This window comes from Martes martes (genome assembly GCF_963455335.1).
Source record: "Martes martes genome assembly, chromosome: 15".
In the NCBI taxonomy this organism is placed as follows: domain Eukaryota; kingdom Metazoa; phylum Chordata; class Mammalia; order Carnivora; family Mustelidae; genus Martes; species Martes martes.
In genome coordinates this window covers 31928949-31943974 of record NC_137903.1, presented here as the reverse complement: position 1 = coordinate 31943974, position 15026 = coordinate 31928949, and the positions used below count along the sequence as shown (strand labels likewise).

The following is a 15026-nucleotide window of genomic DNA, read 5'->3' as shown; positions in this document are numbered from 1 at the left end:
AGGCTGTGAAGCTCTCACAACTGTGTGAAGGGATACTGTGAGTATCAGTGGCATGGATGGGAAGACTTGGTCTGCATTAATCTTCTCAGCCAGAGACAGCCCTCAATGTATTTGCAAAACATAAACCTGACATCAACTCAGTGTGTTTAGCAATCCTCAAATTCGTTCCCAGCTTTGTACTTCCTCAGGCTATAACACTTCTCCATTCTTCTCCAACCCCCAAAGTCCCATCCACCACCTACACAAAGATAATTCAACATTTCTTGGAGTGACAAAAATCAAATTCATCCTCTTGTCACTATTCCTCTCTACCTAAGCCCCACAGAGCACCTCTGCATGCAACCTCTTTCCTCCTTCCCCCTTACACTCATCTTCGTTTTCACTTCAAATGTAACCAACCCTTTCAGATCCTTCTGATGCCCTCAGCTGAACTACTGCAATAGCCAACTAATTTCCATGTTTCCGGTTTCTCCCACAACAAATCCATACGGAAATCTCTTCCCGACTACTAATACACGTATGTTGCTGGACCACACTCTCCTCAAGTTCATCTGAAGGACTAACTCTTTAGCAAGGCCTTTAATGTAAACAAAACCCGGCTCCATTTACATTTACAGTTTCATTTCCTATTTCCCTATACAAAATTCTCCACTGTACCCCCCCAAAAATCGAATTACAGCCCCTGAAATGTGACTTTGAACTGTCCCACTGGTTCTTCCAACTAAAGAAGGAAGACATACTCGAGGAGCCTGTAATAAATCAACGATTATGATGAAGCAACAACTCCATGTAGTAGAACAAAGGGTAATGAATTGATTTCTTTGGATTAAATAACACAATGATTTCAAATTATAAAGATAATGAGGGGGAAAGAACCGTTATAAACTATTTTTATAAGAGCTAAAATAAAATAACTGAGTAGGATCTGGGTAAGCAATCCAAGCAGAAAGAAAATAGCTTCATTGCTAATAGCACATGGTTTTGAGTTAGACAAATTTGGCTTCAAATCTTAGCTCTGCCTCTGATAAGCAGCCTGATCTCAGGCAAGTTTCTTAACCCTCACTTTGGGGGAAGATACTATCTCCTAGCAGTACTGGGTGGGTCTGAAGACAAATGAATTATGCACATAAAGCACATAGTATACTGCCCAGTGCATGGTAAGGGCTAAATAAAGAGCTTTTTAATAATTATTATTACTGAAGCAAGTCTCAGATCCAGTGAAAAGGTAGTTTAGCAAGAATCAGTGTATAACAGTACATGGTAAAAAAAGATGAGAAATACACACAGAGTACTTGAATCACCTGTAGTACTCAGAATATTCACCTAAAAGCATATAGGAAAACCATTCTTCAAGGCCCCTGGCTAGATTCCCATATAAAGTTTGGTTTCTCCAGATATAATGTGAAGTGTTTAAACAAAGTGGTATCTAATGGTCCTTTCAGTACTAACCTTCAAAAAAGTGTGTAAGAATTGCCATAAACTGGAATTCTGGACATTCATCACCATTACCCAGTTAACTGCTTTTGCATTTTACTAGATATGTAAAGGCTTATTAATGTTCCACTAGCGTCACGAATTTGGGAAACAAAACAACATTTCAGCCCCAGCTAAAAAATTTCTATCACCAGTTTATCAGTCACAAAGAGGGACAGTGATAGTTGGTCTCACTGAAAAATTTACCATAGCTGAACTCAAGTACATGATCACCCTTACGTGAAACCCAAAGTGAGGAGTCCTAGATTTCTTAGGAATTCTCAGGGGCAGTTTAAGAGATAGAAAATTAAAAAAAAAAAAAAAAAGAAAAAGAAAAAGAAAGAAAGAAAACATAACCTGGACAGGAGGTTTGTTCTTGGGTCAGCGACAAGAAAGAATCGAGAATACCAGAAGAAGAATAATATTTCAAAATGCTAAAATGAGTCGGTAAGGCTCTAACCTAACTACACATTACTTGAAAACAAACCCAATTACACATCATATAGCCAAACCCTGTCTTCACTGGGGACTTCTTTTGCATACTTAAGATATTTATAAATCTATTCTTTCTCTAAAGAGCTAAAAACAAATTAAGAGTGCATACCTCTCTTTTTATGTGAGAAATAGTCCAGGATTGCATCAGATTCAGTTAATATTTAACATGCCCATTTACTGATTTTTTTTCAGTGTAACTTCCTAGTCTTAGTATAGATTTTCACACACAGAAAGTTATCCTTCTACATATCAAAATCACTTGTCTGTATACTTATCTGTGAATGAACTGCTCTAAACGAATATTTTTCTGTATACTTATTTCTGAATGAACTGCTTTAAACAAATACTTTTGTCTGCTCTCAACTTATAAATTATGAGAATTTTAAGAATCATATATGTGAACTTAACAGTTAAGCTTATCCTAGTACATTTTTAAATTTTAAAAATGACAAGACTGTTTTATACCATTGTTATGCAGGCAAAAAAAAAAAAAGAGTATGTTCATCAGATTTCCATAAAAATTGAAATCTGTGTTTTAACCATATATTACATAAGTCATTTCAAAGTGATAAATCTATAATATAAAATTTTAAAGATTTTTCTATTTACATATAGCATGTCAAAATAATTCACAATTTTGGCCATACTAAATACTTAAGGGACTATCAAAGACTACAATTTAAAATATAAATGGAATAAACTCATTCTAAAGTCTCATTTTCTTTTAAGAAACTAAAGCTATAGGTATAAATTACATAAAAATAAGAAAATATCAATTCAACATATATGTAAATCATTCAGACATCATTGTAAAAGGAGAGAACTAATCACTTATTTACAGCAGTTACTACTTCAAGTAGACAGAAATAGTAAGAGGGTATTCAACAAAGTATGGTATTATCAAGTTTTTTTGATGGGAAAAATTTTTAAATGTTTCCAAATATATTCCATGGGTAGATTAAAAGAGTGCAAAAATATGTTGAAATTGTAAACATTTAGTTCTTACTAGTTTTGATAAAAGGGCTTCCTCATCACCCATCTATTTGGAAACTTTAAAAGATTTTCCATATACATTCTGCACACATGATGATCTTTTTCCTCACAATTGGTCAAGAGAAAACACTTATAGCAATTCATGTGTAGTAGTAGTTGCTGAAGTAACAGTAGTACTAATCATAGTACTCTAGTTATAAATGATTTTTTAAAATTATGTGGTTCCAACCTGGTCGCCAAAGTCCTCTGGGAATTTCCACAATACCACCGGATCTGTAAATAATTGACACACAGCATTAAACAGAGGCAAAAGAGCACATTTACACCAATATTCTTGCTAAAACATTTTTAGAGCAACTTTTTAAATGATTTTTAAATTTCTCTTTAAACATTTACAGCTGAAGAGGTTAAAAATAAAGCATTTTGATCTTTTAAGCATTTTAATGATCTTTGGAATCAGGAAAAATAAAATTAATAACTTAGATTATTAAAATGCATTATTTCTTTTCACAACTCACTTTTTTATTTATATACTTTATATTTTAAGATTCTGAAATACGAATTTTAAGATTTAACTACACTTGACATATTGGTTTTAATTTGAAAAGAAAAATATAAATGTGGCAAACATGCAATTAAATGTATTATAGTTCTTAAAAATTAGACCAAAATATATCATTTTAAATTTCCATTTAAAATCCTAAATATTTATGAACACTGTAATAATGCTTGCTTTATATCAAAATTCACTCTGAAATCCCATACTTGCAACTCTATGAAGCCTTTTATAAAATAATAGATATAAAGCAGTAGTTATAAGGTATCAAGCTTACTTAAAAGACAAGTGATCTCTGCAGGGCATTTTAAAGAAATTTTTCTAATATATCTAGTTATTCATATATAAAAACCAATGTTGTTTTATAAATATTCTCACTGGTTTTTCATTTTCATCAATTCTCACAATATTTCTTTTCTACTTAGTATATTAAAAATAAGTCTTTTTAATTAGCACTAATAAATATTTTGGTTGTACATTCATTTTTTAATTGTGTCAAAAACAAACTTCTGAACATCTGTACTTGTGCTTTAAAAAAGGATAATATTACTTCTGAAAAAGCCTTTACAAGCTCAAGATAGTAAAAGCAACAAGTACCACAGATACAACAGGATTTGAATTCCACTCCTAGTAAAAAGGGTAGACCATTTATGTTCACAATTAGTTCTACTCCATTATTTCCACTATTCTGTATTGCTTTTATAAAAACAGTCTAAGAATGCATAATTTCAAGTTTTTAATTCCAAAACTCAATAATTAAGCAACATTTTTAGCATGAGCTATTTCCTCTTGCTGTATTACTTAAGTTCAAAGGAATTTTTTCAATTACTTTAAATTAAAAAGAAAAAAAGCATACTTTATATAATTAACCTTTTTTACTTAGGAATAGAAGGTTTCTATATAAGTCAATACAAATTAGAAATCATTTAAAACATCGTATATAAAAATTATGCATTACAAATTCACAAAGATAATATTAAATGATTATCTCTTCATGTAAAACAAACTGTAAAATTCTAAAATGAATGACATGTATTATAGGTCACCAAAAATTACTCGAGACATGGAAGATTATTTTAGAAAATATATATGTATGAGTAAAGAACATGTGTTATGTTGGAAAATATGTATGTGTGAGTCAGTTTTACCCCAATGACAGTATTAAGATTTGAATTGCATAAAACAAAAGTTAAATGATGGAATCTTCATGAAATAGTGTTATTATTTCGATAAAGTTAATACACTAATGGCCATATAACCAAATCAATTATACAGAAATGCAGAATAGCTCTCGCCTATACATAATGGAGTTAAAGAGTTTCGACGTGAATATTTAAAACATCCCTTTTGAACAACCTCAATTTTACAGCTGTCATTTAAGAAAATGTTTGTGACAAATTTCTTACACTTATGTTTTAAAACTAGAACGTGTACCTTGTACAGGCAATGGTTTGCCCCTACTGTTCACAGCATTTTCCCAAGTATGTTTTGCTTACTCACTTTTTCTCATACTTTATTATACTGGGTTTTTTTTTCTGTATTGCCTATTCTTTCACAGAAAGAAGTAACAGGTGAATTCATGAAAACAGCATCTACTGGTTTAATTATTTATTGAAAAATATCCTATTTCTTTTCATTAAATGAAATTTCCACTTCAGCACTCAAAAATTTATTGTAATGTGAATCCACATTTTGAAATGGATTAACTTAGTTACTGCCTGTATTGTTAAATTTACACCATATCTGACACATCTCTGTAGAAACTTTTCACAAGTACTGCAAAGGAAGAAAAAAAATGGCTCTGAAAAAGAACCTAATTCTCAAATGTATGCACAAAGGCTGAATCTTCTATTCCCTGAGGATTACTTTCCAGATATCAGATCTGATCAGGCAACGTTAGGTCAATTTTCTGCTTATTTTATGGATGAAAGGATGAGAACTGCTGGCAGAAATCACTGCTACTGGTAAGGCCCCATGTACACTGTGCTTCTTTTCTTATCAATGTCTACTAGTAATTCAAGGGAGACTCCATATATTAATCTTATAGCAACTTTTGCCATCAACAATCTAGAAACCAAATAAATATGATTGTAAGAATACATGACTTGATTTGCACATAAATGTAGTTAGTCTCTTATTTTAATAACAGGTGTTACAGTACAGAAAGGAAAATACAAAAATTATTAAATCAGTAAATTTGGAATAAGAATATGTAAAATATTATTTGTGCATCACCATCACAAGTATTCCAAATTCATGACTTTTTTTTTTAATGTAAAGTGAGATAAATTCAGCACTTTTTTTCCCTTTGCAATCAGGTCTTTCATATTTGTCAGCCCTTCACAGAAAACAATAATTAAAACAACTTAAAATACTAGTGTGATTTAACTACATTATTAAAAAATGGAAGGCAGGGGCGCCTGGGGTGGCTCAGTGGGTTAAAGCCTCTGCCTTTGGCTCAGGTCATGATTCCAGGGTCCTGGGATCGAGCCCGCATTGGGCTCTCAGCTCAGCAGGGAGCCTGCTTCCTCCTCTGTCTCTGCCTACTTGTGATCTCTGTCTGTCAATTAAATAAATAAAAATCTTAAAAAAAAAATAGAAAGGAACGCAAACTTTTTAATTTGCGTAAATGAATACCATTTACTGAATTCTGAGGAATTCATAGATGAATCTTTAAAATTACATATTTGTAAAATCACAGTTCAGAGACTATATACTTTTGAAAGGTAGACTATTAGTAAGTAATATGATGGATTATAGCTTTCAGTGTTTGATTTACCTACCTTGCAGAATCAGAATTTTATGAAGGAGAAAACCAAGGCCAGAACAAGGAGGAGTTTGTCTTTGTTATACTAAGGCTAGTCAACATGAGAGACCAGAAATTTCTTCGTTGAGATCTAAAGAGCACCTATTTTATTTTATTTTATTTTATTTAGATTTCGTTTGTTTATTTAAGAGAGAGCAAGGGAGCATGCACAAGTTGGGGGAGGAGCAGCAGGAGAGGGCCAAACAGACTTCCTTCTGAGCACAGAGAGGGGCTCAATTCCAGGACCCCAAGATTACAACCTGAGTCAGACACTTAACCGACTGAACCACCCAGGTACCCCAAAAGCAGCTACTTTAAATAATTTCCAGAATCAATACCTTTCTCTGTCCTATTTAAGTTCAATTTATTCCATTCAAAACTCTATACAGCACTAAAGAAATAGGATAAGTCCCTGAACTCCAAAGTCCTATAACACACATGGGGAAAGAGCTCTCCACGTTTATGCAAACTATTGTTTTAAACAAGGTATCCTGTAGAAATACTTGGGCTCAACTTAAAAATTCACTGGCCTAATAATTTCAAAAAATGTTCTGAATGAAGGAATGGTGATGTTTCTTTAATATAAACGAGCAAGACTTGTTAAGGAAAATATATAAGTTTATTCTTCCGCCTATGGAGATATAAGGATGAAATAAACAAAATAAGGTCTCTACAATTTTTGGAAAAGAAAGTATCCAAAACATATAATGCAATAAAATTTAATGACTGTTACACTAAATGGACAGGATACTACACTACAACATATGGAAATCTAATTTAAAGTCACTGAACTACTTAGGAAGGAAAGTCCATGCAAACTAACATGTCAGGCACGCAAAGGATGATCTGAGTTCTAACATGGGCAAGGGAGAACATTCCAGACTGGAAAAATAATATGATGTCTTGGATATTAATAGAAAGCACAATGCAATCTAGAAACTGAAAAAACTGGGAAAAAAAAAAAAAGTAATATATCCCAAATGTAGAGTACAAGGGAGAGAATCTCAAGGGATGAAGCTGGAGAGGTAGGGGACAGACTAGAGTTTAAAATGTATCCTGGGTATCCTAGAAAGCAATTAAAGCAGATGATGACATAAACCAAATGAGAAAAAAAAAAAACTGGAAATGTATAAAGAATACAGCTAGAGTGTATGTTGTTATGAAAGTCAAGGGAAAAGGGTACATCTAAAAAAATTCTCAAATGTGGCAAAATATTAAGTAAAGTGATTACTAAAAAATGGCAACTAGACGTACGTAAAGCATAAAGCCACAATAAAATGAGCTTCTGTGAAATGATGGGAAGCAGAAGGCAGCCCTGGGATCATGCAGTGAGAATGAACGAGAAAGGGCAGGCTGAGTGTATGGAGAGAACTTCTTAACAAACACTGTACAAGGAAGGAGAAAATAAAGGTAGGAGGAGAGAAAGACGGAGCTAGGTAGATTTGTTTTCTTTTAGTATGATGCAGACTTGAATAAGTTTAAATGATAACAGGAATTAATGAGCCAGCAGAGAGCCCAAGAGAAAAGAGATGATATCTCTGAGAAGGCGGGAAGAATGGCATCCTAATCAAGATAATGAGATGACTTGGAAGGAAGCTGGAGAATGGTTTCCATTGTTACAAGAAAAAGAGAAAATCTGAATCCAAGGAGATTTTAGAATTGGTGGTGCAAAGGCAAAAGTTTTGTGTAAAAATCGCTAATTATTTTCTGTGAAATAGGAGAAAAGCTCTCTGCTTAAGAGTAATTGCTGGTGGCTGATGGAAGAAGTGTGACTGTTTCAGGCACTGTTAAGTACCAGATTCGGTAGGTATCCAACCTAGTGTTCAATGGCAACAATGTGCTATTTCCCCAGCAACATCCAACAGCTTAGGTGATAAGGGAGCGGGAGGCTGACTGAGGACAGGGCAAAGGCTGGCACCTTGCACCCCCTCTCCACCCGCTCCCCTCGGTAATATGTGTAACATTTCTCAGGCACCCCTGACCGCCATAAACGAGAAACAAATAGTTAACTTGCAAAGATCACAATCCTGCAAGACAGGAATCTCCCAACTATCTCGATGTTAATGGCTTGCTAAAAGACAACACTGATCAAGCCGGGAGTATTCCAGCACCTTGTGGGCCCTCTTTAATATATGAAAGCTCTGTCGAAACCTCCCTTTCCCTCACCTTCCCCCAACCGCAGGGTACATAGCCTGCCATCCCTCACAACCCGGGGAAGCAGCAGCTCTTTCTGCCACGGGTCCTGTCCCCATGCTTTAATAAACCACCATTTTGCACTAAAGATGTCTTAAGAATTCTTTCTTGGTCATTGGCTCCGGACCTCAGCCCACCGAACCTCACCTAGGTTCTAGAACTTCATCATAGGTAAAAGAGATAATTGGAAGATTCAGTCAGGGTTGAGGTTTTTGTCAGTCATGTGTGATGGAAAGAAAATTGAAACAGAAGAGTTGTTATAGATAGGAATTGCTGACTTAAAACTAATAAAAAGGGAAGTGAGGTGGGTTTTTTTTCCCTATAAAATCCATTACCACTAAATGTTATACCAAATCATGCTAATGCATTTTAAAACAGTATATTTTCAGTAGAAAATCTACTGCATATATCTTAAGACTTAGGACTGACAAATATGGTAAAATCAATACATGTAGCATTTATAATTATGAAATTAGGTGGCTGAAGTTCTGGTCTTAAACTAATGAATAAAAATGCTTTCTGTCTCTGATCAGAGTCAGGTACTGAAAAAGGTAAAATCAATTTCCATTCTCTCCTCCTTATTGCCCACTCCTTCCCTCCCAAGTTTACTATGCAAATATCATTTTCTACATATGGTATCATGTAAAAAATATTAAAAAGCATGCATGGAGTTAGGTAACTACTTTTTAAATTATTTTTTCCAGCTTTATTGATAATTGACATACAACAATGTATAAGTTTAAGGTGTGTAACTTGATTCAATATGTGAAAGGTTCATAATAAGGTTAGTTAAGACAACACAAATCCTTGTATAATTACTAATTTTTTGTTTTTGTTGTGGTTATGGTGAGAACATTAAAGCACTACTCTCATAGAAACTTTCAAGACGACAATATGGTATTGTTAACAATAGTCACTATGCTGTACATTAGATCCCTGGAACTTACTCATGTTGTAACTGAAAGTTTGTACCCTTTGACCAACACCTCTCCCTCAGCTCCTGGCAACCACCATTCTACCTTCTTTCTTTGAGTTTCATGTGTTTAGACTTCACATATGAGTGAGATCATACAGTATTTGTCTTTCTCTGACTTATTTCACTGAGCATATCCTCAAGACCACTCCATATTTTTATAAATGGCAAGATATTCTTCTTTTTATTTAAGGCTGAATAATATTACATTGTATATATTATGTATATAATATATATATATATAATATTTCACTATACACACACCTCACATTTTCTTTAACCATTCATCCATTGATAGACATTTAGGTTGCTTCATATCTTGACTACTGTGAATAATGCTGCAATGAACATGGGAGTGCAGATCTCTCTTCAAGATAATGATTTCATCTTCTTCTGATATATACCCAGAAGTAGGATTGCTAGATTATATGGTAATGATACTTGTAATTTTTTGAGAAACTTCCATACTGTTTTTCATGGTGGCTATATTAATTTGCATTCCCACCAACAGTGAGCCAGAGTTCCCTTTTCTCCACATCCTTGCCAGCATTTGTTCTTTTTTTAACATGTATAAGATAACAAGTCAATATGGTTTTGATCTGCATTTCCATAATAGTGATGTTGAGCACATTTTCACATATTTGTTAACCATTGTATTTCTTCTTCAGAAAAATGTCTACTCAAGTCCTCTATTTTTTATTTTTATTTTTTAAAAGATTTTTATTTATTCATTTGAGAGAGCGCATGAGAGAAAGCATGAGTGGGGCAGGGAGCAGAGGGAGGAGGAGAAGCAAACTTCCTGCTGAGGAGGGAGCCTGATGCAGGACTGGATCCTAGGACACCAATATCATGACCTAAGCCAAAGGCAGACACGTAACTAACTGAGCCAACCCAGGGGACCCCCTCTGCCTATTTTTTAAATGAATTATTTATTTGATTTTTTGTCATTGTATGAATTCTATGGATCCATATATATTTTGTATATTAACCCCTTACCAGATATATAAGATATATAAGCCAAATACTGCACAATCTCACTCATATGTGGAATCTAAAAACATGTATATGGTTTGCAAATATTTTCTCCCATTCTGTAGGTTGCCTTTTCATTTACTTGATTGTTTCTTTTGCTGTGCAGAAGCTTTTTAGTTTGATGTAGTCCCACTTGTTTTCTGTTTTGTTGCCTGTGCATCTGGTGTCATATCATGTCACTGATAAAACTGATGTCAAAGAGCTCATCATCTATATTTTCTTATAAGGGTTTTATGGGTTCAGATATTTAAGTTCTAATCCATTTCAAGTAAGTTTTTGTGATTGGTGTAAAACAGGGATCCAATTTCGTTCATTTGAATACCAATATCCAGTGTTCCCAACCCATTTATTTAAGAGACTGTCCTTTCCACATTGATTATTCTTGGCTCCCTTGTCAAATATTTGTTGATCACACATGTATGGGTTTATTTCTGGGCTTGGATTCTGTTCCACTGGTCCATATGTCTGTTTTTTTGCCAATACTACAATACTATACTGTTTTGATTACTATAGTTTGTAATACAATTTGAAATTTGCAAATGTGATGTCTCCAGTTTTGTTCTTTCACATTTTTTTGGCTATTTGGAGTCTTTTGTGGTTCCATATAAGTTTCAGGATTGTTCTTACAGTTCTGTTTTAAAAAAGCCCATTGAATTTTGATAAATATTATACTGAATCTATAAATGGCTTTCTGTAATATGAACAAAATGTTAACAATAGTAATTCTTCCAATCCATGATCATGGGATATCTTTCCATTTATTCCTGTCTTCTTCAATTTCTTTCATTGAAGTCTTACAGGTTTTTTTAAAGATTTATTTATTTTAGAGAGAAGAAGAGAGAGAGTACATGAGCAGGAAGGGCAAAGGGAGAGGGAAAGAGAGTAGATTCTCCCCTGACTTCTTGGTAAATCCATGGAGCCCAACGCAGGGTTCAATCTCATGACCCGAGATCATGACCCTGAGATCATGAGCTGAAATCAAGAGTAGGGCACTTAACTGACTGAGTGATCCAGGCACCACAATGCCTCATAGTTTTCAATGTATACATCTTTCACTTCCTTGATTAAATTCATTCCTAATTATTTTATTGTATCTGATGCTATTATAAGTGGGATTGTGTTATTTCTTTTTCAGCTAATCGTTTGTGTATAGGAATGCACTGATTTTTGTATGTTGATTTTGTATCTTGAAATGTTATTGAATTTATTTATTCTAAAAAAATTTTAGTGGAGACTTTAGAATGTTCTATATCAAGATCGTGTCATCAGTAAACAATTTTGCTTCTTTCTTTCCTATTTGTATGCCTTTTATTTCTTTTTCTTGCCTAACTGCCCTGGCTAGGACTTCCAGTACTATGTTAAATAAGAGTGGTGAGAGTGGGCTTCCTTGTCTTGTTCTTGATCTCAGAAGGAAAGCTTTTATTTTTCACCACTGAGTATGATGTTAGCTGTAAGACTGTCACATGTGTACTTTATTATGCTGAGGTATGTTCTAGATTCTATATTTAACTTGTTGAGAATTTGAATCATGAAAGATATCAAATTTTATCAAATGCTTTTCCTCATCTATTGAGATGATATGATTTTTATCTTTCATCCTATTAATGTGATGTATCACACTTATGGATTTTCACACCTTGAACCATATTTGAATCCCAGAATAAATCTCACTTGGTCATGGGTTTTGTTTTGTTTTTGAATTTTAAGATCTAACTGGTTTAAGTGATTCATGTATCAGGCAGCATCCCATCTAGCAAGTAGAGGAGAGCTCCCTCATATATGATCCTTTTAACGTGCCACTGAATTTGGTTTGCTAGCATTTTGTTTAAAATTTTTGTACCTATATGCATCAGGAGTACTGGCCTATACGTTTTTTTAGTAGCCTTTTCTGGCTTTTGTTTGTAGCTTTTTCTGGCTTTATCAGGGTAACACTGGCTTTATAAAACAAGTTTGATAATGTTCCCCCCTTTTCAATTTTTTGGAAGAACTGGCATTAATTCTTCTTAAATGTTTAGTAAATTCACCCACAAAGTCATCTGGTCTTAAGTTTTTCTTTGTTGAGGCTTTTTTATGACTGATTAAATCTCCTTACTTATTATTGGTCTGTTCAGATTTTCTATTTCTTCCTGATTCAGACATGGTAGGTTGTGTGTTTGAATGGTTGTCTAATTACTGACATATAGTGCTCATGATAGTCTTTTATGATCCTTTGTAGTTCTATGGTATCAGTTGTAATGTCTCCTTTCTTATTTATAATTTTATTTATTTAAGTCCTTTCTTTTTTTCTCGGTAAATCCAAATAAAGGTTTGTGAATTTATCTTTTAAAAAAATGGCTCTTCTTTTTGCTGATCTTTTCTATTGTTTTTCTATTCTCCACTTCATTTATTTCTGCTCTTTATCACCTTTCTTCTGCTAATTTTGGCCTTCGTTTGTTCTTTTTCTAGGTCTTGAAGTATTAAAGCTTAATTTGAGATATTTACTTTTCCCTAATGTAGGCATTTATTGCTTTAAACTTCCTCTTTGCACTGCTCTTAGTACATCCCCTGACTTTTGGTATACTCTTTCCATTTTTGTTTGTTTTGGTGTATTTTTTATTTCCCTTTTGATTTAATTTTTGACCCATTAGTTGTTCAGTGGTACGTTAATAATTTCCACATATTTTTAAATTTTCCAATTTTCCTCTTGTTATTAATTTCTAGTTTGATACAACTGTGGATGCAAAAAATACTTGGTGTAATTCAATCCTTTTGAGTTTACTGAGACTTTTTTGTGAATGAATATATAGTCTATCCTAGAGACTTCCCCATGTGCTTGAGAAGAATGGGTACTCTGCTGCTATTAGATGGAACATTCTGTATATTATCTGCTAAGACCATTTGATCTAAAATATGGTTCAAGTCCAATGTTCCTTTATTGATTTTCTACCAGAATGATTTACCCATTGTTGAAAGCAGGGTATTAAAGTTCTCTATTATCACATTGATATCTATTACTCCCTTCAGATCTGTTAGTATTTCCCTGATATCTTTACATGTTCTGATGTAAGATGTGTGTGTGTGTGTGTGTGTGTGTGTGTATTTACAATTGTACAGTCTTCACAAACTGACCCCTTTATCATCATATAATGACCTTCTTTCTCTCCTGTTACAGCTTTTGACTTAGTCTATTTTGTCTGATACAGCTACACTTGCTCACTTTTTTCATCACTTCACTTTGAGCTGCAGTTAGTCTCTTATAGACAGCATATAGTTGGGTCTTGTTTTCTTATCTTTTCAGTCACTGTATGCCTTCGAACAACTTAGTCCGCTTACATTTAAACAAATTATTTATAGATAAGGATATATTATTGTCATCTTATTAATTATTTTCTGGCTGTTTTGTAGTTCCTTTCTTCCTTTCTTGCTATCTTTCGTTGTGATTTTCCATAGTGGTATATTCCCTTCTCTTTATCTTGTATCTACTATAGATTTTTGTTTTGTAGTTACTGAGGCTTACTTGAAAAATTTTAACAATCATATACAAAAACTCTACCATTTTATTCACTTGACACACACATTTTGTTTCTGATGTCACACTTTACATCTTTTTTTTTCAAAGATTTTATTTATTTATTTGAGAGAGAGAGAGAGATTACAAGTAGGCAGAGAGGCAGGCAGAGAGAAAGAGGGGGAAGCAGGCTCCCTGCTGAGCAGAGAGCCTGACGCGGGGCTCGATCCCAGGACCCTGGGATCATGACCCGAACCGAAGGCAGAGGCTTTAACCCACTGAGCCATCCAGGCGCCCCACACTTTACATCTTTTTTATACTGTGCATCCATTAACAAATTATTGTAGCTATAGCTGTTTATAATACTTTTGTCCCTCAAACTTGATACTAGAGTAGACAGAATAACATACCACCTATTAGAGTATTAGAGCATTGTAAAGTCAGCAACATACTTGCCTTTACAGTGTGTCATTTCCTTTCATGGGTTTTCACAGTCCATGTTCTTTCATTTCAGCTTGAATAAGTCCTTTCAACTTTTCTTGTAAGGCAGGCACAGTGGTGATGAACTACCTCAGGTTTTATTTGTTTGGAAAAGTATCTCAACCTTCATTTTTGAAGGATGACTTTGCTGAATATGGTATTGTTGGTTGGCAGTCTTTCTTTTATCATTCTGAACATACCATTCCAGTCTCTCCTGGCCTGTAAAGGTCTCTGTTGAGAAATCTGCTGATAGCCTTCAGGAGAGAAATATTTTTCTCTTGCTGCTTTTAAAATTCTCTCCTTGTCTCTATGAACAGTTGTATTATAATATGTCTTGGAAAAGACCCTTTGATTGAAATTTGGGGGTGACTTATTAACTTCATAAGCTGGATGTCCAAATCTAATCTCAGGTTTGAAAAGTTGTTAGTTGGTATTTCTTTAAATACATTTTCTACCCCATTCTCCCTCTCTTCTCCTTCTGGGACTCCAGTTGTACAGAAACTGTTTGTCTTAATTGTGTCTTATAAGACCTATAGGC

At 33.9% G+C, this 15026-nt stretch overlaps 1 protein-coding gene across 2 annotated transcripts in view; it reads right to left on the bottom strand.

The window, feature by feature from the left end:
* DENND1B (DENN domain containing 1B) overlaps positions 1 to 15026 on the bottom strand; it is a 256368-nt gene that overhangs the window by 188226 nt on the left and 53116 nt on the right. For both annotated transcript variants that reach the window (XM_080824962.1, XM_080824961.1), the window contains exon 3: positions 3191 to 3234. In XM_080824962.1, coding sequence (XP_080681088.1) covers positions 3191 to 3234 — 44 coding nt within the window. The remainder of the gene's footprint in view (positions 1 to 3190; positions 3235 to 15026) is intronic.